Source organism: Ranitomeya variabilis, chromosome 2 (genome assembly GCF_051348905.1).
Source record: "Ranitomeya variabilis isolate aRanVar5 chromosome 2, aRanVar5.hap1, whole genome shotgun sequence".
Lineage (NCBI taxonomy): Eukaryota > Metazoa > Chordata > Amphibia > Anura > Dendrobatidae > Ranitomeya > Ranitomeya variabilis.
This window is the reverse complement of record NC_135233.1, coordinates 673,836,814-673,857,814: the sequence shown is the minus strand read 5'-3', so window position 1 is coordinate 673,857,814 and position 21,001 is coordinate 673,836,814. Positions and strand designations below refer to the sequence as shown.

Here is a 21,001-nt window from a genome sequence, read left to right as displayed (position 1 = left end):
AATACCCATTTGGCATCCAACAGCTGAATGTCTGCCTATGAATGCATTTGGCCCACACGCTGAGAATTTTCAATGTGAATATGCTGCATGAATAATTATTATTATTTATTTATATAGCACCATTGATTCCATGGTGTTGTACATGAGGAGGGGTTACATACAAATTACAGATATCACTTACAGTAAGCAAACTAACAATGACAGACTGATACTGAGGGGATAGGACCCTGCCCTTGCGGGCTTACATTGTACAGGATGGTGGAGAAGGAGACAATAGGTTGAGGGTTGTAGGAGAATACCATGAATGCAGTATAAATAAAGCCTCACTCACGTGTACAATGAACATCTCCCATCATTACTGACCACCAGAGAATGTACAACAGGAATTTTACGTTTCACATACAAAAAATGTAATATTATCTAGTGTGAGTAGACTGCAGCTAAATATTAAGGAGACAGCTATATTACATATGTATTTTGAATAATATAAGGACACATTATCTTTTTTCTACATACTCCGTTCTGCTTATTCCTGCATTTTTACATGGAGCTCCCACTTTTGCTCTAGACAAGTCAATTCTGCAGAGCTCTCATCTATTTGAATAGGCTTGTAAAGATGAGCTAAAAGTCCATCCACTTCCTGACACTCTTCCGTGCCAACTTCATCTACTGGCTTGCTCTGAAAGTTTGGTATATAAAGGTGATGACTGGTTGGACTCCAGTCTACAAAGAGGGTATCGCAGTCACTAAAGTCTGTGCCATCTGTCCCATCTATATGATCTGCATCTTGTCCGACAGTAGATTCTTCTGTTTCATACAGTTCATTATTTACTAAATCTGGTTTGATGAAGTTTTGATCATTTTTTGGGAGGTATGTAGACGGCTCTTCTGACATATTTGCCTTTTGATAACCTTCTTCTGTAGTCTTTTCTTGGATGGAAGTAATAATGGTGTTACATTTGATTCGCCCATACAGATCTTCTTCCTTGTTTAGAGTTATTGTCGATACTGTTGACGTCTTAGGTACAAGATTATGTGGCATGTCATATGGTGACACTTGTGTCCTAGTGATTGGTGCTTGTACCAGAAGGCTGACGTAGCCATGGTCATCATCTTCTGTAACTTGGGAGTCATGACTGGTATCAAACTCACCATCTTTGAAGTACAGATCTGTCTTGACCTGTGCTTTTTCTTCTTTGTCAGCCATCATGATAGTTGTCTCATTAGACTCAATATTGATTACATTTATTATTACTTTATGAGCATCAACAAAGGCTATATTGTTGTTATAGTTGGATGTTATATTCTGAAACAGAGAACAGAAATAATTTCATATTAACATAATTATTACAATTATCTTCTAGTCATTTTTGCCTAAAATATTTCACTTGACAAAAACTTTAGCGTGGCTATCTGCTCTATACATCCTCTATTTAAAAATCCCATCTATTCTATGTTGTATGGGAGTATTCTATCATCAGAACCCAGTAATAATAATAATAAACATTCATCATCATTCATTACTATCATTATCCATCATCAATCTTATAATAGAAATTAAAAATATTTTATTCAACAGAGCCCATATATGTACATGCATATGGAAATCTGGCAGATAAATATATAATTACGATATGTGAAAAGTAGCTTTGTATCAAACAACTAACATACTCTTACTATATGGACAATGCATAATATAGCCTTACAATACTTACAAGAATTTGTGGTTTTTCAAAGTTGTCAGCATAAATATACTTATGAACTCCGTATACTGCGCCAAAAACTACAAAAATAACCAGAGAGGCTGATAAAACATATAACATAATTTGTATTCTCTCTTCAGAAGTGAGACCTGCAACAAAAAAACTGTAAGTTATATAAAGTCAATTTACATAAATAAATACATTCTTTATTATCCTGCTATGCACATTTATATATAATCCTGAACATGAGCCTGAATGTGATGAAAACAGATAATTTTTCTACTACGGACAATTAGAAATTTCAACAAATTGCAATCTAAAAACTTTTTTGTGTTCAGCGTACAAATCTAAATGAAATATGATTGGCAATATCGGCACTTTTACAGCTCTCAAATTATTCTCAAAGTGCAGCAACAAAGTGCAAAGTGCAAAGTGCAGTTAGGTACACATGGCAGCTTTTATAGTACATAGGATGGCATTATTAGCATCCTCTTGACCAGGACAGATGTGTAAGGAATAGCTAAATGTTAGGAAATATTTCCTGATATTTTTTATCCATTTAGCTGCGAGCAGATCAGTGGGATTTCAGGACCTGAGACTCCCATCAATTGCACAAAAAATCCCCTGACTATGATAGGATCGCACAGGTTTTGCCTGAATGTGTACGCCGAGTAGAGGACGGATTCAATAGAAAGTCATAAGCATTATATTGAACTTGTGCTCTGTGTTTGTGCTCAGGCAAGACAAAGTACTGATTCAATAGAAATGCATCAGTTGTTCAACTAGCTGGGGTTAGAAGAATAAGAAAAAAAATAATTCAGCAAAATAATTGTTCTGCTAAGTTATATAGATAACTTACAAAATGAATCAGATACTTTGTTTTTTTAATATAAATCAATATTTTTTAAGTTAAAAGCATTGATAGGTTAACCTTAAGCTAATAAATCGATGCTAAATTTGTGAAAATTAGATAAAAAAGGGGGTAGTCACAGCGGCATAACTTGAAGCTTGTAGGCCCAATGCAAAATCTCCAACAGTGCTCTCAATGATCAAATGTCTTTAACAGTTATAGTCTGTTCATACGGGGCAAATTAAGGTTTGGGTACCCCTACACTTCAGAATCCAAGTTTGATTGCAACCCTAAATCTATTGTAGTTACTCCCCTGGTAGTCAACAGCATGTCACATAGATAGGAATAAAAGTAAGCTCCTCTAAACATTGGATCTTGAGGCTGTGTGCTATCGCTAACTCCATTTCAGGCGTGTATCAATGTGTCATCTAGAAGGATGAAGCCTAGCTGGTTGGTGATTCATGGTCGCTTCATCATTCTCCATGAGCAGAACTTCTACCAAGCAGGCCGAGAACAGGCAACTGAAACACGGTCACATTGAAGTGAAGAGACTGCATAGCAGTGGGTGGAAGTGATGTGGTACAGGTAAAAAAACAGTCTGAAGGAGTTGCCTTGCTTTACTACCAGATGGTTCTTAATCTTAGTAGCCAATGACGTTCATGGATGTTGATGCAATCATTAAGACAAGCCATCTTAGTGTGGTGCCCCAGGGTCCTGGTCATCACAGTGACATTGATTTCCTCAAGGGGAGAGGGATGTTACCCTTGGAAGCGATGAAGGACATCTCTTTATCAGGTAATCACAATGCACACAATATGTTCACACTCCAGGCCACAAGGGGAAGCTTTTGATCCTATTCTTAGGTGACTCCCCTATATATATTGTGGTTTGGAGGGAAAGTCAGTAAATTCCTGTCAGAGAGAGACAGAGGAGAGTGCAGACCGACATAGAGTGTCAGGAGGTCTGATGGGGCCCTGTAGTCTGAAGTGCTACAGCCCCTGGAGAAAGAGACATACAGAAGGAAAGAACATCTTTCAGTGAGCGTGAAGGAGAGCGAAGCACAGGAGAGTGATATCAGTGGAGACCAGCTGTGAATGAGCTGCCTACCTCTGAAGCGCAGATAACTGTAGCCAGAATACCGAGGTTTTAAGGGACTCTACGACTTACAGCAGAGACCGGCAGATCAGCTGAACTGCAAGTTACCTGTCCGCCTCAATACCCAGGAGGCACAGTGAGGCATAGAGCCCGGGTCATGATAGAGATCCTGTAAAAAGGCTTGAGTCACCTGTCATACAGGTTTGTGTCCCATCCTATATGGTGGACAGAGAACAACTGTGAGGACTTTATCAGAAGCCATAGGTAGTAAGGGACTACAACACCACCGTGCTAGAGGAAGGCTTTTAACTCCACCTGGTAAAAGGGAACTCTGGATTCACTTCCAAGCCAGACCGGACCCTGCCTGTACCTGTGATCTGGTGTCCTGCACTCTGGTTGCCTGATGCCTACAGTAAACCAGGTAAAGAGACTGCAAACCTGTGTCCTCGTTCTTTACTGCGCCATTCATCATCTTCCATCTACACACCGGAAGCCCTGGGGATATACTTCACCTGTGGGAAGTTATATCATCTAGCTGCCATAACATCACCCCCAGAGGACCCCTTAAAGCAGCGTTGGTCCCCACTGACCGAATATCACAGGTGGCATCACGAGCATAAACTTTATTCGATTTCCCTTTTACATGGGCGCCCAGGTCCATGGACCAGGTCGCCGCCGTCGTGACATCCCCCTGTGAACACCGGATCCGGTACCGGGTACCCCAGGGCCCTGACGGGCGACTCATTAGTATTGCAGAAGAGCCATTCAAATGAATGATGCAAGGACACACTGAATCAGTCATAGTGGAAGCTGCTCTTACAGAATGGTTATCTGTTATGACTTATAGATAGGAGTCATTAGTGGCACAGGAGTTGTCTACAAGAAATTAAACGCAGATGAAATATTCTAGACTATTCCAGCATCTAACTTACCTGTTTTAGTACTTATACACGTATAATTTGAAAAGTTACTTTCTTTGGGTTGCAACAATTTTACAGATACACAGAAATTTGTTTGTAGGTCTATAATTTCTTTCTTGTAGTATGGCCCCTAAAAGAAGAATATACAGGACACTCTTACTTTTATTTATTTTATTCATTGCATGCATGTGATTTTCTAGTTTTCATCTACTTGTCATAATTATCCCTTTATGAGCTACAGCAAAGGTACAGATGTAGCAGCCATCATCATGATGGCAGCTATACTATGTTAATAGCGTAGCACACCTCACCGTTCTACACCAACTGCGTGGTATTGTTGCACTCCTTTACTTTCAATGAGCAGCTTGCACTGGACTTCATTTATCATAACTGACGGACAAGCAACAAGCCTGGTTTAGACTAATCACAGTTCAGCTCTCATGTTTCCACATCAGTTTAAGAATTAACCATTGGGCTGTTATTGGTTACTATTGTCATTTTTTTCTGACGGACAGAATTAATAGATGAGTTCTAGTTTATGAAAGAATGTATACAAGACACCTGAACATTCTTGTGTATGTCACAAGGGACTAAAATCTTTGTCAAATACACCAGGATGCTCAAATTCACCAGCTGGGTCCTGTCTCCAACCCAATATCACCAACTTTGCAGCTACAGTATGTGAATGTACTGGCCTTGGATAACAGATTTGTAGCTAACAGATTTGTTATCTAAGTGGTGAAAAAAATTCCAATTGTTAAAAAAAAGAAATGTGTCATTTCCGATACCCATAGCGCCTCCATTTTTCATGATCTCGGGTCGGGTGAGGGCTTATTTTTTGTGCACCGAGCTGACGGTTTTAATGATACTATTTTGGTGCAGATGTTCTTTTGACCGCCCGTTATTGCACTTTAATACAATGTTGCAGCGACCAAAAAAACATAATTCTGGCGGTTTGACTTTTTTCTCGTTACACCGTTTAGCGATCAGGTTAATTCTTTTTTTATATTGATGGATCAGGCGATTCTGAATGTGGAGATACCACATATGTGTATGTTTGATTTTTTTTATTGTTTTATTTTGAATGAGCTCAAAGGGGGGGTGATTTAAACTTTTATTTTTTTTATTTTTATAATATTTTTTAAACCATTTTTTTTTACTTTTTGTATGCTTCAATAGTCTCCATGGGAGACTAGAAGCTGCCATAACTAATCAGTTCTGCTACATACAGGCGATGATCAGATCGCCTTTATGTAGCAGAATTCCTCACTTGCTGCGAGCGCCAGCCACAAGGAGGTGCTCATAGCAATCGGGCAGTGACAACCATAGAGGTCTGCTGGAGACCTCTGGTTGTCATACCACCCCATCGGCAACCCATGGTCATGTGACATGGGCGCCGATGGGCGGGATTTCTGGCATGCTTGCCGGAAGACCGTGTTTAATGCCCCTATCAGAATTTGACAGCAGCATTTAACTATTTAACAGCCGCAGGTGGATCGCAATTCCACCCACAGCGGTTAGAGGCACATGTCAGCTGTTCAAAACAGCGCCAAAGCTGAGGGAAGGAGTCAGACATCGGCATACTATTACGCTAGATATCGGAAAGGGGTTAAGCAAATTGCCAAAATGTTTTGGATTAAACCTAGACAATTTATGTTCATACATATTTTTGTAGTTTTCCTAGTACAAGCACACGTGTTCACCTGCTTGGTAACATTATACAGCGGGCTCTGGATCTCTGGTACTTTTTTAAAACAACAATTTTGACCAGTGACTTACCTGAAATTTAATGTTATTGTGTCCAGGAATCGCTAGCTCATATAAAAAAATGTCTGATTCATATATGCTACTGAGGTTTCCAGCAATATGTATACAATTTACTGTTACTGAGGTGCTGGTGAGAAAAAGGTTGACTTTTGGAGGATCAAGTACAGCTAAAATAAAAAGAAAGAAAGTCGCAGTAAATTGAATGTAGTAAGACCTTATTTACATAGGCACGATGGTTTCCATTATTACCTGAGTCAAAAGAGATATGAGAGGTCTGTGTTGGACCAGTCCAGATCTTAACAGATATCATCGACTTCAGGCCATCAAAGAGCAATAGAACAAGACAACATAATAGTCCAGAGCCTAATGCTTTTGCAAACTAAACCAAACTAATCACATTATTAATAACTATATTATCAAATATACCGCTAAGGGGGATCTCTCAGCAGGTTTTTGCTGCTGTATGTAATCTGCAAGAAGTGGAGAAAGAGACTCTGATTCCGGCGGTCTATCATTAGTTTGATGGGTGCAGCGGTTATGATAGAGTCCCAGTTTTCTTTGCAGATCTACAAGTGCGTGGAATTATGAGCTGTATATAACTCCGCCCACACAACTAATTGGCTGCTTTCTGTGTAACATGTATATCGACAGAAAGCTACTAATCAGTGCTGGGGTGTGGTTGGACTAGGAGGCACAAGGCAGCTTGTCCTGAAATGATAATCTCCTTCTGAGAAATCACTGATTGTATTGAAACAGCAAAACACAACCTAGTATGTGACCCATCACCAAAATCACGGTCTCTTCCATCATGGTGCTCTCAAACTACATAGCAAAAACCTGTTGTCAGATTGCCTTTAAAAACATTTTAAAAAAACCTCATTGATGTCTACTGAAAAAAGCACCATGAAATCCTTAATGCTAGAAATGAGCAGATCGATCTGTGGAAGATTGAGTTGAATTTCCTGAATTTCCCACACTTACTGAGTAGGCTAATGTCATTTTGTGTGGTCCTCCGGGCGTCCCCATAATGCTCAGCAGCAGTGAAATCTATACGATTTAATTTGTACAGTCAGAGATTAGCGTTCCCAGTGGAGTACACAGGACTTCCAGTCTGTATGGCTGAGCTGGTTTCCATTTTGTTTCTCTGTCTCTCTCTCCCTCCATCTCTCTCACGTTCTCTCTCCCACCCTCTGTAATGAGGCTAAAGTGAATGTATTTCCGTAATTGAATTTTTGGGGACAATTCGGCAAATTCATCATATTCGATTTTCAAAGATCTGCTCATCTCCACTTAATATGATAAATAACACTGTGTTAAAGGGAACCTGTTATTAGGAAATTGCAGTCCAATTTGCTGGGAGAACTAAGTAGTTTGATTAGTTCTGTGAGAAAAGATTCAGTGTAACCTGTGTTTTATCAAATAATCCTCTGGTATTTCTTGGATTTTTGTCCAGTGGGCGTTCCTATCAGTGACTGACAGCTTTCTTTGTATATGTGTGCATACAGAAATACCTGTCAGTCACTAATAAGACCGCCCACTGGTCTAAAATCCCAGAAATAGCAGAGGATTACATGATAAAACACAGGTTATACTGAATCTTTTCTCACAAAACTATACACTCACCGGCCACTTTATTAGGTACACCATGCTAGTAACGGGTTGGACCCCCTTTTGCCTTCAGAACTGCCTCAATTCTTCGTGGCATAGATTCAACAAGGTGCTGGAAGCATTCCTCAGAGATTTTGGTCCATATTGACATGATGGCATCACATAGTTGCCGCAGATTTGTCGGCTGCACATCCCAAAGATGCTCCATACAAGGCAGGATGGATCCATGCTTTCATGTTGTTTACGCCAAATTCTGACCCTACCATCCGAATGTCGCAGCAGAAATCGAGACTCATCAGACCAAGCAACGTTTTTCCAATCTTCTACTGTCCAATTTCGATGAGCTTGCACAAATTGTAGCCTCAGTTTCCTGTTCTTAGCTGAAAGGAGTGGTACCCGGTGTGGTCTTCTGCTGCTGTAGCCCATCTGCCTCAAAGTTCGACGCACTGTGCGTTCAGAGATGCTCTTAGGCCTACCTTGGTTGTAACGGGTGGCGATTTGAGTCACTGTTGCCTTTCTATCAGCTCGAACCAGTCTGCCCATTCTCCTCTGACCTCTGGCATCAACAAGGCATTTCTGCCCACAGAACTGCCGCTCACTGGATTTTTTTTCTTTTTCGGACCATTCTCTGTAAACCCTAGAGATGGTTGTGCGTGAAAATCCCAGTAGATCAGCAGTTTCTGAAATACTCAGACCAGCCCTTCTGGCACCAACAACCATGCCACGTTCAAAGGCACTCAAATCACCTTTCTTCCCCATACTGATGCTCGGTTTGAACTGCAGGAGATTGTCTTGACCATGTCTACATGCCTAAATGCACTGAGTTGCCGCCATGTGATTGGCTGATTAGAAATTAAGTGTTAACAAGAAGTTGGACAGGTGTACCTAATAAAGTGGCCGGTGAGTGTATATCAGTCTACTCTGCTCTTCCTGCTTTATAACATGGTGCCTGCAGATTAAACTGTATTTTCACGGTGATCGGTTACCTTGAAATACAAGACACTTTACATGATGCCTCCAAAAAGATCTAATATTTAGAAAATACCCCTTTCCTTTATCTATGTCTTCTTCACCCATGAATGGTTACATTCATAGTCGTGTATGTACAAGATTAGTGTGAGGCAATGACAGGTATTATATGCGAGGGATGCTATGTATTCCCCAGGATGCACATAGAAGTGTATTAAGGCTGCTGGAGTGCATTGCAGTCACAGATTTAGCTGTGGCTGCAATGCAGAATAAAAGTAAGTGTGGTCTTGGACAAGCTATTTGCGCAAAACAGATTTTAGAAAACCCAGCATGGGCTTTTATTTTTGGAGCGAACTACAGGATGGTAGTGGGGCGGCTAGCTCCCTCCAGGCCGGGTCTTACAATTGGCCCATGACCACAGATTCCATTTACAAACCCTGCAGCAAAGGGTTGGGTGTGTCAGTGCTTGTTTGCAAGTTGCAGAGCAGGTGGCTCTGCAAGATTTATCTTGGGTGAAGCAACACGGAGCCAAGTGAAGCCAAAATGCCTGGCACCTCTCAGCATGACACAGCGGCGCAGTCGCCCACAGCAACAGGTCTCAGATATGGACAGTCTTGACGCCTCAGCTGTGATCCAGAGCATACCATTTGTTTTCCATTTGTGAGTTACGTTGGACATTAAAGACACTTTGTTTTGAACTTTCCTTTGGTCACTGGCTAGCTGTCGCACTGCACCAACCATGCTGCACTACACTAGTTAACATAAGTGACTACAGTAGATGAGTGTTATGTAGCCTTAGCCATTCTTAGCCACATTGTTATTATTTATATAATATTTTTTATTGGATGACTGAGTATATTACAGATAGAAGATTTTAACACAGCTTAGGTCTATTCTTCAGTCTTTATGGAAGAGACCGAAACTTACTCATTAGAATCCATTTGTAATCTCACCAGCCGATAAAAAAGTAATAATCAAACTAGTCAGGTGGAAGTCAATGGGCCCATATATTGACCTTTAACAAGTGTTCTCTGCTCTCTGTGTCTGCCCCAGCAGCAGAGTATATAGATCAGATAAGATGTGAATACTCACTATCAAACAATGGGTCAAATCTATCCGTTCGTCTTGATATATTACAGCCTTGGTTTTTGATAACGACCTTGCCATAATATTGTTCTGATTTTCTGCTTGTTTCATTTGTTAGGTCACACCAGTTGTGAGTGATATTTGTACATTCAGGTTTCTCATGCCAGGGGTCAGTCCCATACCTGTGAGTCGGGGGAACAAATAGGAGAACCTAATAGAGAGAAGTAACAACATACTGGCAGAAAGAAAGATGTAATGTTCTAAAAATAATCAAGTGACATTGCTGACATTTACGTATTAACCTTAGCTTAAGACAACGTCACTATAAGAAAGGTGCAGTATTTTGCTATTTTGCCTAAGGCAGCGTGCACTTCTTACAGTCGCTTCAGGAAATGTTGGAGATTTTTTTTCCTGAATTGTCTTTTGTGATTTTTTTGGTCTTCTCATGAGCATTTTTCTTACGACTTTAGTAGACGGCATATTTTTCAGTGATTCTTGTTACCTCTTATGCTGTTGTTTTCCAGTCGTATTTTTTTTTTCATACCATTGACTTTTGTGCATGGTGCGATTATGTCCATTACTTCATTGAATAACATCAGGGCAAGTGCTATCTGCCAAAATGGCTGATAACACTCATCCGATTTTTACGTTTGTGTGCACGACCCCTTTCAGTGAATTGCTTTAGATTTTAATTTTAGTGTAGAGACTCACAAGACAATGAGGACCCCCGATGTGGGTTGCGAGCTTGCATATTTTGGCCAGAATATTACAAATGCATCTTTTTCAGGATGCAGGTTGTAGTGTTAATGGGGGAGTTGGGGGGCTTGTCCTTGTGTGGTGCACTTAGAAAGTGCTGGGTAGCCCGTCTGATCTAAAACTATGGGCATGTCCAATAGGCTGTGAGCCAGCATGGGGCATCACACGTCTGTGTGACAGGTACCTGATACAAGTCGTGTCACTATACATTTATACTACTAAGCACCTGCCCCCATGAATTGATCGGTGAGTGAGTGGTTGTTTATCAGTATTTTGCATCTGCACTGCCTCTGACTCTTATAATGGGGAACTGTGACCAGGGATTGGTAAGTATCGTCCTTTTTCTGTCATGCTTTTTTAATTGACTTTCTTTCAGTGAATCTCTTTAAAGTTTCATTTTAGTGAACGGTGATATTAAGACTGTTCACACTAAGGCTGCCGTCACACTAGCAGTATTTGGTCAGTATTTTACATCAGTATCTGTAAGCCAAAACCAGGAGTGGGTGATAAATGCAGAAGTGGAGCATATGTTTCTGTTATACTTTTCCTCTAATTGTTCCACTCCTGGTTTTGGCTTATAAATACTGATGTAAAATACTGACCAAATACTGCCAGTGTGACGGCAGCCTAAAACTGTATTATTGTACCGTTGACATGCAGTGTAATAGGGGCTGTTGGGTCATATCATCTTAAAGGGAACCTAACACCTCTTCTATGCCCCCTAAACCACCAACATGTATTTATTCTTATGTTAATGCCCTTCCTAATAATCACTTGCTACAGTATATCTGATTGCAGTTAACTGAAAAAAACTATTTTATACATTTGTTTATGAAGAAACTGGGTGTATGTTTCCCGGCTTCATTGGTGCCCTGCACATGTACATCGTGCATCATATATTGTGATGATGTAATCTTCTGTCCAAGGAGGAGAAGAAGACATTACTTAGAAAGAGGACACTGGAAATGCACAGTGCGCCTAGGTAACTGGGAAGCATACTCCCGGTTTCATTGCATACTGAAATGAAAGAATAAAGCTTGGGCATATTGTAAATAGATTTATTAAAAAAAAAATTAGCATTTGATAAGAGGTTGGAAAAGTTGGGCATGTCTAGCTTAGAAAAAAGACGCCTCAGAGGAGATCTCATTTACATGTATACATATATTATGTGGTTGGTACAATGGACTGGCGCATGACTTATTGCTTCCAAGGATCATACTAAGGACCCGGGGGCACTCATTACTGGTGGATGAAATGTGATTACAGCAGAGAAACAGGAAAGGGTTCTTTACAGTTAGAGCAGTCAGAGTGGAATGCGCTACCACAAGAGGTAGTAATGGCAGATACAATAAAAGCATTTAAAAAAGGTCTGGACGATTTTCTCAATACACATAACATTGCGGGTTATAGTTCTTTTAGTGAAAAAGTTTACAATTGGTGGAGAAAGGTTGAACCTGAGGGACCTAGGTCTTTTTTCAACCTATGTAACGGCAATCATATATACAGTACAAAGAGCTCGTTAGGAAGGGTACTAACATAAGAATACATGCACGGTGGTAGTTTGGGGGGCAGCATGATATGCAGTGCTGCTATTTCCATTACAACAGACAAAACTGTTCACTGGGGTTCAAAATGGAGGTTTTGACTAAAATTAAAATGACTATCACATGACGATAAGGTAATAAGGTATAAGACAGGGTGTAACTCACGTTTTATACATTACATTGTATCGAACTCCTTTTTTAATTGGTGTTGACCAGGTAAGGATATTTTTAAAGTTCTTGGATGAGAATTTAACTTCTAAATCACAGGAATCATTTGCTGCAAGATAAAGGATACAGATGAGTTTTACACAAATATATTTTTGCAGACTTATAATGAATGAGACATTATGTGTAGAGTACATTTTATCAGAGAGCTTCTAAAAAGTATCATTAAAGCTATATCCACCTGTACACGTGAAATTTGCATGTGACTGAATTAAAAATCTCTATGTATTTTGTGTACAACTTCTTTCGAAACCTTGGTTTCCATAACAACATAGATTTCTGTTTTATAGATTTTGCTGTGTTGTATTGGTACTGTATGAGGATTCATCTAATTGTGTATTTCCTTCAAAGGTTGGTTACAGTAGATGAGTGGAAATAAGTGAATGTCCTGAGGTCTTTCGGCTTGGTTGTCTGGTTTATGTGCAAAACCACTGAAACAGGATGTGTGTAAACCTGCAACCTAGAAAAATTATACATCTTGTATGAAGCCTATGTGGATCCGATCTATTTTTGCTTTATTGTAACTGCAATTTCTGTGGTATGCTGAAATATGCAATATTACTAAGAGAAACATCTCAATTTTATTTAGCAATCCTGTATCCAAAGCAGCATTAAAGGCAGGGGGGCGCTTTGTACCACACAGAGCTCCCACTCTAGATCAATTATTTTCTCTGGTTGTTGGCTACAAACTAAAGGTGGCTTCAAATATGGTCACACACACAATAGTCCCAAATCATAACAATTCTAAAAGTAAGGCCCGGGTTCCGCATTCTAGGGTTAGCATGCGAGGTTGCCCAAAAATTTGGCAACTTTTGATGTTTAGCAAGTTTTGGTGATGATTTGTGATACATGCCACTCTTAAGAAGTGCCTCATTCTATGACAGGCGTGTGGCTCCTAATGAATTGGGCACCTCTGACCCCAGCTCGACCCAGTGGCTTTGTTGCAAATGTATATTAATTTCACAGTTTCACATCTACTGTATATCCCAAAAGTCTGTTATCATAAACAGTATATTAATTGTAATACCACACTTGTGGTTTATCTAATACATGTGTGGAATGCAATATGCAGTATGTAGAATGTACGACTGGCAAGTTGAAAACCCATAGCACACACCCATAAGGATTGTTTGGCACTTGCCATATATAGAAGGGCCATGGGTTTAAATGTATGAATCCACCAATCTGTAGCAGTGATTCTAAATGAAAATTGATTAATAGGGAAGCCTAATGGATCTGTATGTAAGATATTTGGGCCACCAGTGTTTGAACAAAAAACTACTTTTTGTACTATTGATTTCAATTTATTTGAATGCTTTCTGGACATTGTTGCACTCTTACTCTATTTCGATTTCTTAAATCTTTTTCCCTCTTTTTTTTTCTTCTAGCATGCTGACGTTGTTGCTGCACTTCTTTAGAACTCTTTATTTGCTCAAAAAAGAGGTAAATTCCAGCATCAGGGTCTTCCATAGAAATCCAAAATGTTATTATGACAAAAATATTCCAAAAGGAAAAAGAAAATGCAACCATCACCACATAAAAAATGTTAAAATACTAGTCAGACGAGTTTCGGATGCATGTCCTTAATCAATGCACAATAAAAAATGAACAGATGGCGTGTTTTGTCATATCCTGTTACTAACACATCGTGGGTTCAGACCAATCACAGCTCTACCTGAATCTGCCCAGTGAATACTAATTATACAGAATAAGAATAAATTCCCAAACTATTCATAATATTTAATTAGGTTTTGTCTAATCTTAATGTCTAGGGGAAGTCTAGACACAAAAATACTCTCAATAGATGGAGACAAACCTGCTCTCATGGATGCACCTTGCTGTTGCAGAAAAAAAATCGCCATTAAAGAAAAATAATTGTTTCAACAAAAATTCTGTTGCCATCAACATAAAGTTTTGTATTCCTACCACATATGCACTATTTTCATAGATGGTTAGATTAGGCTTGTATAGCTAGATCATGAGGGATAGATAGATAAAGGGCTAAGACTTCATGCGATACCGAAATACAAGTGCTGGACCACTGAGTTTTATCCAAAGAGGAGATGACGTGTTTTGTATCCCTAATGTATCCAGGGAGATTAGCTGCCAATGGTTGTAGATATAAGTTCATCCACAGACAAAAAAATTCTCCAAGACTCCCTATCCCTGCAACATTAGGTCTTAAAGGAGGAGAAAATAAATTATTGTGAGTCTTGGGGGAAGAATGGAAAATGGGGATGCTGGGAAATTCAACAAAAAGATCCTCCGATAATTTTTTACCTAGAGCACCCATAGCTAATCCTTGATGGCAATCGTGACAATTTTTCTTGGAAAGTCACTGTTGGATTGTGATTCAATTTCTGATATACATTGGAGTCATTTGATATTAACATATTCAATTTCTCATATAGTCCAGCATTCAATATTACAAAAGATCTGCCTTTATCTGCTTTTCTTATGAGGAGGTCAGAATTCTCTCAGGGCTTGTTGTACCGGTATAGTTAAATTATGAAATTTATATCCATGATTTGTTATATTCAGATTTAGCGTAAGTAATTTTTCCTCAATAGTTTCCTGAAAAATGTCCAGAATGGGTGAGAATTAACTGTTTTTTTTAAACAAATGGTTAAATTATCTGTTGAATTGAATCACTTACTAAATGTTTTCAGTTCAAGAAGTGAATATTGTTCCTCATAGGTTCCGATTCTGTTGATGTCGTTCTCAAGAAAAGATTTCTATAAAGGGGTCTCTAGATTCTTATTCTGTTCATTACCCATGAAATGGCAATGCAAGATCAATTTTCTTACAAATTTATTGACATCTGATAAAGTTCTATAAATGTTAAATTTGTTCGTCGGAGAAAAGGTTAAACCTTTGGACAGTAATTTGTGCTTCTGTTCATGAATAATTATGGTAGATATATTGATTACTGTATTCTTCAAAGCTTCCTTTTTCATTGGGGATATCTTTTTGTGTTTCCTCCCACCCCACCTCCTTCTCTTCTGTTGTTTTTTGAGGATGATTGGGTCATATCATTTTCGTTGGATTTAAAATATCTCATATTTTGAGAGGTGTTTTTACAATTTGTATTCCATTGAAGGTTATCCAAAGATGAATCAGAGACATTATCAGAAACATTGTGCATTATCAAATTAAATATCAGTATCACTAAAACTGACTCTTAAAGGTGTCGAAATGAATGCATCTTTTACCCCCTGTTTAAGGATAGATTTGGAAGCAGTGTTCGATTTTATATGATTTCTTTTCCAAGTGTAGACCTCATTTTGGATATAGTCCGTATGATCTCACTCATACTTAACTTTCTTGGTTGCCATAATCTGTACCTCCATTTTGGAAGTTTAATTTTTAATGACAGTGTTCCAATCTTCATATTGATTTGAGGACATATAAGCCTGAAGAGATGACTTCAGGGTGAGAATGTCAGCTTTGGTAAATTCTAAAGATTTTTCCTCATATTTAAAGATAAGCTTCATCAATTTGAAGGAACAGTTATCCAAAATAATGTTCCATTCTTTACTGAATTCCTCAAAAAAATGGTAGTAGCATTTCTTTGATGTGTAGACCTCTTGGAATGATTTGTTTTTCCAAAAATGAGCTTAATGTGGTACTATCCCACCATATTTTAACTGTTTAATTAATATACTTTCAAGAGTTCTCATGTGGTTATCAAGTTCACTGGTTTGAACATAGAAAAAAATTAAAGCAGCTTTATTCTGTTTGAATGTATAATCTTCGTTATCTGCTATATTGCCAGTATTAGGTACCGCCATTGATGGTATTGGTGACGGTTGCTTCAAATTATGATGTATTCAAAATATGGATAAAATTGAGTATATTTTGTTGGCTTAAAAAACATCTACTAGCCACAAATATAAATATTGGGGAGCAAGACTGCACTCATAGAAATACAGATGAAAACTCAGAGAAACCTCTTGGAAAATGAAAATGCAACTACCACCACATATAAAGTTTTTAAATATAGAGCAAGAGCGAATCTTGTCCTCAATCATTATATGATAAAAAGTGAACAGACGGCGTGTTTTTTCATGCCCTGTGACTAACACATGGTGGGTTGAGATCAATCACAGCTCTACCCAAACGTACCCAGTGAAAACAAATTATACAGAATAAGAAATTACCGTATTCAAATTATTCATAATGATTAGTTAGGTCTTTTCTAACATAGAAGATCACCCCCTCCGAGCTCACATCTAGTGGTTCTCCTATAGTTGTTGGTAACGGAGGCACCAGCTTTTCCATAGTGTCGGGGGTTATCACTACCAGCTCAGGGGAGAAGAATCGGTCATTGTCGGGACGGGGAGCAGTCATGGGAGCAGGATCGGTCGGGAGAGTAGGGGCGCTTTCCATACCTGCGTCTGATGTGGTTCCACCGATGCCGATCTGTTCCACTGATGAGGACACTGGAGTCGGCTGCAGTTCGGACCGCAGCTCTTCCAAGGCATCCTCCTGGAACAACTCCGACTTCCATTGCTTCGCATCGACTGGCTCCATGTCCGGGATAGGTTGACTCAGCTCCCCCTCCTGCGGCTCCGAGAAGTTCAGGTCCTTCAGCTGTGGTGAGTTCTGACCGCTTCTAGCCGGTGGAGAAAATCTGGGATCACTCCGTCGTCGTTCAGGTACCTGCTGGTCACCTTCACGGTCTCGAGGTTGGTAGCTGCACATGCACCTGGCTCTGTCATTTCTCCGAGGTGGGGCTCCTTCTTGTCTTGGTTCCCGCCGTTGCAATCCGGGGGGCGGTTCTCTTCTGCCTCGGGGAAGGTCATCATCTTGCAGCAGTAGTCGGAGGGGGCGGTCGCCACTTTTGGCACCGCTTTGATAGTCTCCTCCCATGGCATGCCCTTCTTCTTCCTCTGCGCTCCTCGTGGCGCTGCAATGGCGGTGGTTTTGGTGGGAATGTTTGGCGGCAATAACAATACACAGTCTTTGCAATAAATCATGATTCAAGCACAATTCAATCACAGTTCCAAGGCACACATGACCTGATTCTTCAGGCTTAAGTAGATCCTGTTCGTGACGCCAAGTTGAAGCGCCCCCAGACGCAGGGCCGCGGGGTACTCGGTACTGGGCCTCTCTGTCTCGGTCCTGGGGTTGTCACGGTGGCTAGACCCGGTCCGTGACCCTGCTAAGGGGCGTCCAATGAAAGATGTGATGATGGTGCGTGGTGCAAGTCGCGATGAATAACGAGGACACAGGGTTGCAGTCTCTTTACCTCTTTACTGAAGGCTTCAGGATCCGCAATCCAGAGCACTGCTAACAGGGCTGGCTGAGACCGGCCGGTCCGAAGGCACATCCAGAGTTTCCTTTGCAGGTGGAAATCAGTGCCTACCTTCTAGCGCCTGTGTGTTGTAGTACCTCCTGTTGTGAAATTGGATTTTGGGCTCCCCCGGTGGCCACTGGTGGAATTGAACTGGTGTGCATCATCCCCTCTGTTCACCTGTTTCCATCAGGATGTGGGAGTCGCTATTTAACCTTGCTCCTCTGTCACTTCCATGCCGGTCAACATTGTAATCAGAAGCCTTTCTGTGCATGTTCCTGCTACTAGACAACTCCCAGCTAAGTTGGACTTTAGTCCTCGTTTGTTTTTGCATTTTGTTCCAGTTCACAGCTGTAGTTTCGTTTCTGTGTCTGGAAAGCTCTTGTGATCTGAAATTGCCACTCTGATGTTATGAGTTAATACTAGAGTCTTAAAGTAATTTCAGGATGGTATTTTGATAGGGTTTTCAGCTGACCATGAAAGTGCCCTTTCTGTCTTCCTGCTATCTAGTAAGCGGACCTCAATTTTGCTAAACCTATTTTCATACTACGTTTGTCATTTCATCTAAAATCACCGCCAATATATGTGGGGGCCTCTGTCTGCCTATCGGGGAAATTTCTCTAGAGGTGAGCCAGGACTATATTTTCCTCTGCCAGGATTAGTTAGTCCTCCGGCCGGCGCTGGGCGTCTAGGGATAAAAACGTAGGCAACGCTACCTGGCTACTGTTAGTTGTGCGGCAGGTTTAGTTCATGGTCAGTTTAGTTTCCATCCTTCCAAGAGCTAGTACTCATGTTTGCTGGGCTATGTTCTCTTGCCATTGAGAACCATAACAGTTTGACCGGCCTGCAAAGGGTTAAATTAATTGACAGAGAAAGGAGAGAAAAGAGAAGTCTGCTGAAGATTTTTTTTTTTTTCCCTTCCCTTCAGTTCTGAGTGTGCTTGTAATTGAATCTCTTGCTAGTCTGCCTATATTGCAGCCTTTCTCTCTCTCTCTCTCCTTCTAATCCTGGAATGGCTCTGTGTTCACCTGTTTAAAATGGATATTCAGAGTTTAGCTGCAGGTTTGAATAATCTCACCACGAAAGTTCAAAATTTACAAGATTTTGTTGTTCATGTTATATCTGAACCTAGAATTCCTTTGCCTGAATTTTTCTCGGGGAATAGATCTTGCTTTCAAAATTTCAAAAATAATTGCAAGTTGTTTTTGTCCCTGAAATCTCGCTCTGCTGGAGATCCTGCTCAGCAGGTCAGGATTGTGATTTCCTTGCGCCGGGGCGACCCTCAGGATTGGGCTTTTGCATTGGCTCCAGGGGATCCTGCGTTGCTCAATGTGGATGCGTTTTTTCTGGCCTTGGGGTTGCTTTATGAGGAACCTCAGTTAGAGCTTCAGGCGGAAAAGGCCTTGATGTCCCTATCTCAGGGGCAAGACGAAGCTGAAATATACTGCCAGAAATTCCGTAAATGGGCTGTGCTTACTCAGTGGAATGAGTGCGCCCTGGCGGCGAATTTCAGAGAGGGTCTCTCTGATGCCATTAAGGATGTTATGGTGGGGTTCCCTGTGCCTGCGGGTCTGAATGAGTCCATGACAATGGCTATCCAGATCGATAGGCGTCTGCGGGAGCGCAAACCTGTGCACCATTTGGCGGTGTCTACTGAGAAGACGCCAGAGAATATGCAATGTGATAGAATTCTGTCCAGAAGTGAACGGCAGAATTTAAGACGAAAAAATGGGTTGTGCTTCTATTGCGGTGATTCAACTCATGTTATATCAGCATGCTCTAAGCGTACTAAGAAGCTTGATAAGTCTGTTTCAATTGGCACTTTACAGTCTAAGTTTATTCTATCTGTGACCCTGATTTGTTCTTTATCATCTATTACCGCGGATGCCTATGTCGACTCTGGCGCCGCTTTGAGTCTTATGGATTGGTTCTTTGCCAAACGCTGTGGGTATGATTTGGAGCCTCTTGAAACTCCTATACCCCTGAAGGGGATTGACTCCACCCCATTGGCTAGTAATAAACCACAATACTGGACACAAGTAACTATGCGGATTAATCCGGATCATCAGGAGATTATTCGCTTTCTTGTGCTGTATAACCTACATGATGTGTTGGTGCTTGGATTGCCATGGCTGCAATCTCATAACCCAGTCCTTGACTGGAAAGCTATGTCTGTGTTAAGCTGGGGATGTAAGGGGACGCATGGGGACGTACCTGTGGTTTCCATTTCATCATCTATTCCCTCTGAGATTCCTGAATTCTTGACTGAATATCGTGACGTTTTTGAAGAACCTAAGCTTGGTTCATTACCTCCGCACCGGGAGTGCGATTGTGCCATAGATTTGATTCCGGGTAGTAAATACCCTAAGGGTCGTTTATTTAATCTGTCTGTGCCTGAACATGCTGCTATGCGAGAATATATAAAGGAGTCCCTGGAAAAGGGACATATTCGTCCTTCGTCATCTCCCTTAGGAGCCGGTTTTTTCTTTGTGGCTAAGAAAGATGGCTCTTTGAGACCGTGTATTGATTATCGGCTTTTGAATAAAATCACGGTTAAATATCAATATCCGTTGCCACTGCTGACTGATTTGTTTGCTCGCATAAAGGGGGCCAAGTGGTTCTCTAAGATAGATCTCCGTGGGGCGTATAATTTGGTGCGAATTAAGCAGGGGGATGAGTGGAAGACCGCATTTAATACGCCCGAGGGCCACTTTGAGTATTTGGTGATGCCTTTTGGTCTTTCAAATGCCCCTTCAGTCTTTCAGTCCTTAATGCATGACATTTTCCGTGATTATTTGGATAAATTTATGATTGTGTATCTGGATGATATTTTGATTTTTTCGGATGACTGGGACTCTCATGTCCAGCAGGTCAGGAGGGTTTTTCATTTTTTGCGGTCTAATTCCTTGTGTGTGAAGGGTTCTAAGTGCGTTTTTGGGGTTCAAAAAAATTTCCTTTTTGGGATATATTTTTTCCCCCTCTTCCATCGAGATGGATCCTGTCAAGGTTCAGGCTATTTGTGATTGGACGCAACCCTCTTCTCTTAAGAGTCTTCAGAAATTTTTGGGCTTTGCTAACTTTTATCGTCGATTTATTGCTGGTTTTTCTGATGTTGTTAAACCATTGACTGATTTGACTAAGAAGGGTGCTGATGTTGCTGATTGGTCCCCTGCTGCTGTGGA

The 21,001-nt window shown here is 40.5% G+C and overlaps 1 protein-coding gene across 1 annotated transcript in view; it reads right to left on the bottom strand.

The window, feature by feature from the left end:
- Positions 1-85: 85 nt before the first annotated feature.
- Positions 86-21,001, bottom strand: part of LOC143807587 (interleukin-20 receptor subunit alpha-like) — an 80,085-nt gene continuing 59,169 nt past the window's right edge. The window contains exons 2-7 of the mRNA XM_077289284.1: positions 12,464-12,575; positions 10,005-10,180; positions 6,348-6,502; positions 4,581-4,698; positions 1,716-1,852; positions 86-1,306 (exon numbers count right to left, since the gene is read on the bottom strand). Of these exons, the coding sequence (XP_077145399.1) occupies positions 527-1,306; positions 1,716-1,852; positions 4,581-4,698; positions 6,348-6,502; positions 10,005-10,180; positions 12,464-12,575 (1,478 nt within the window). The 3' untranslated portion in view covers positions 86-526. The remainder of the gene's footprint in view (positions 1,307-1,715; positions 1,853-4,580; positions 4,699-6,347; positions 6,503-10,004; positions 10,181-12,463; positions 12,576-21,001) is intronic.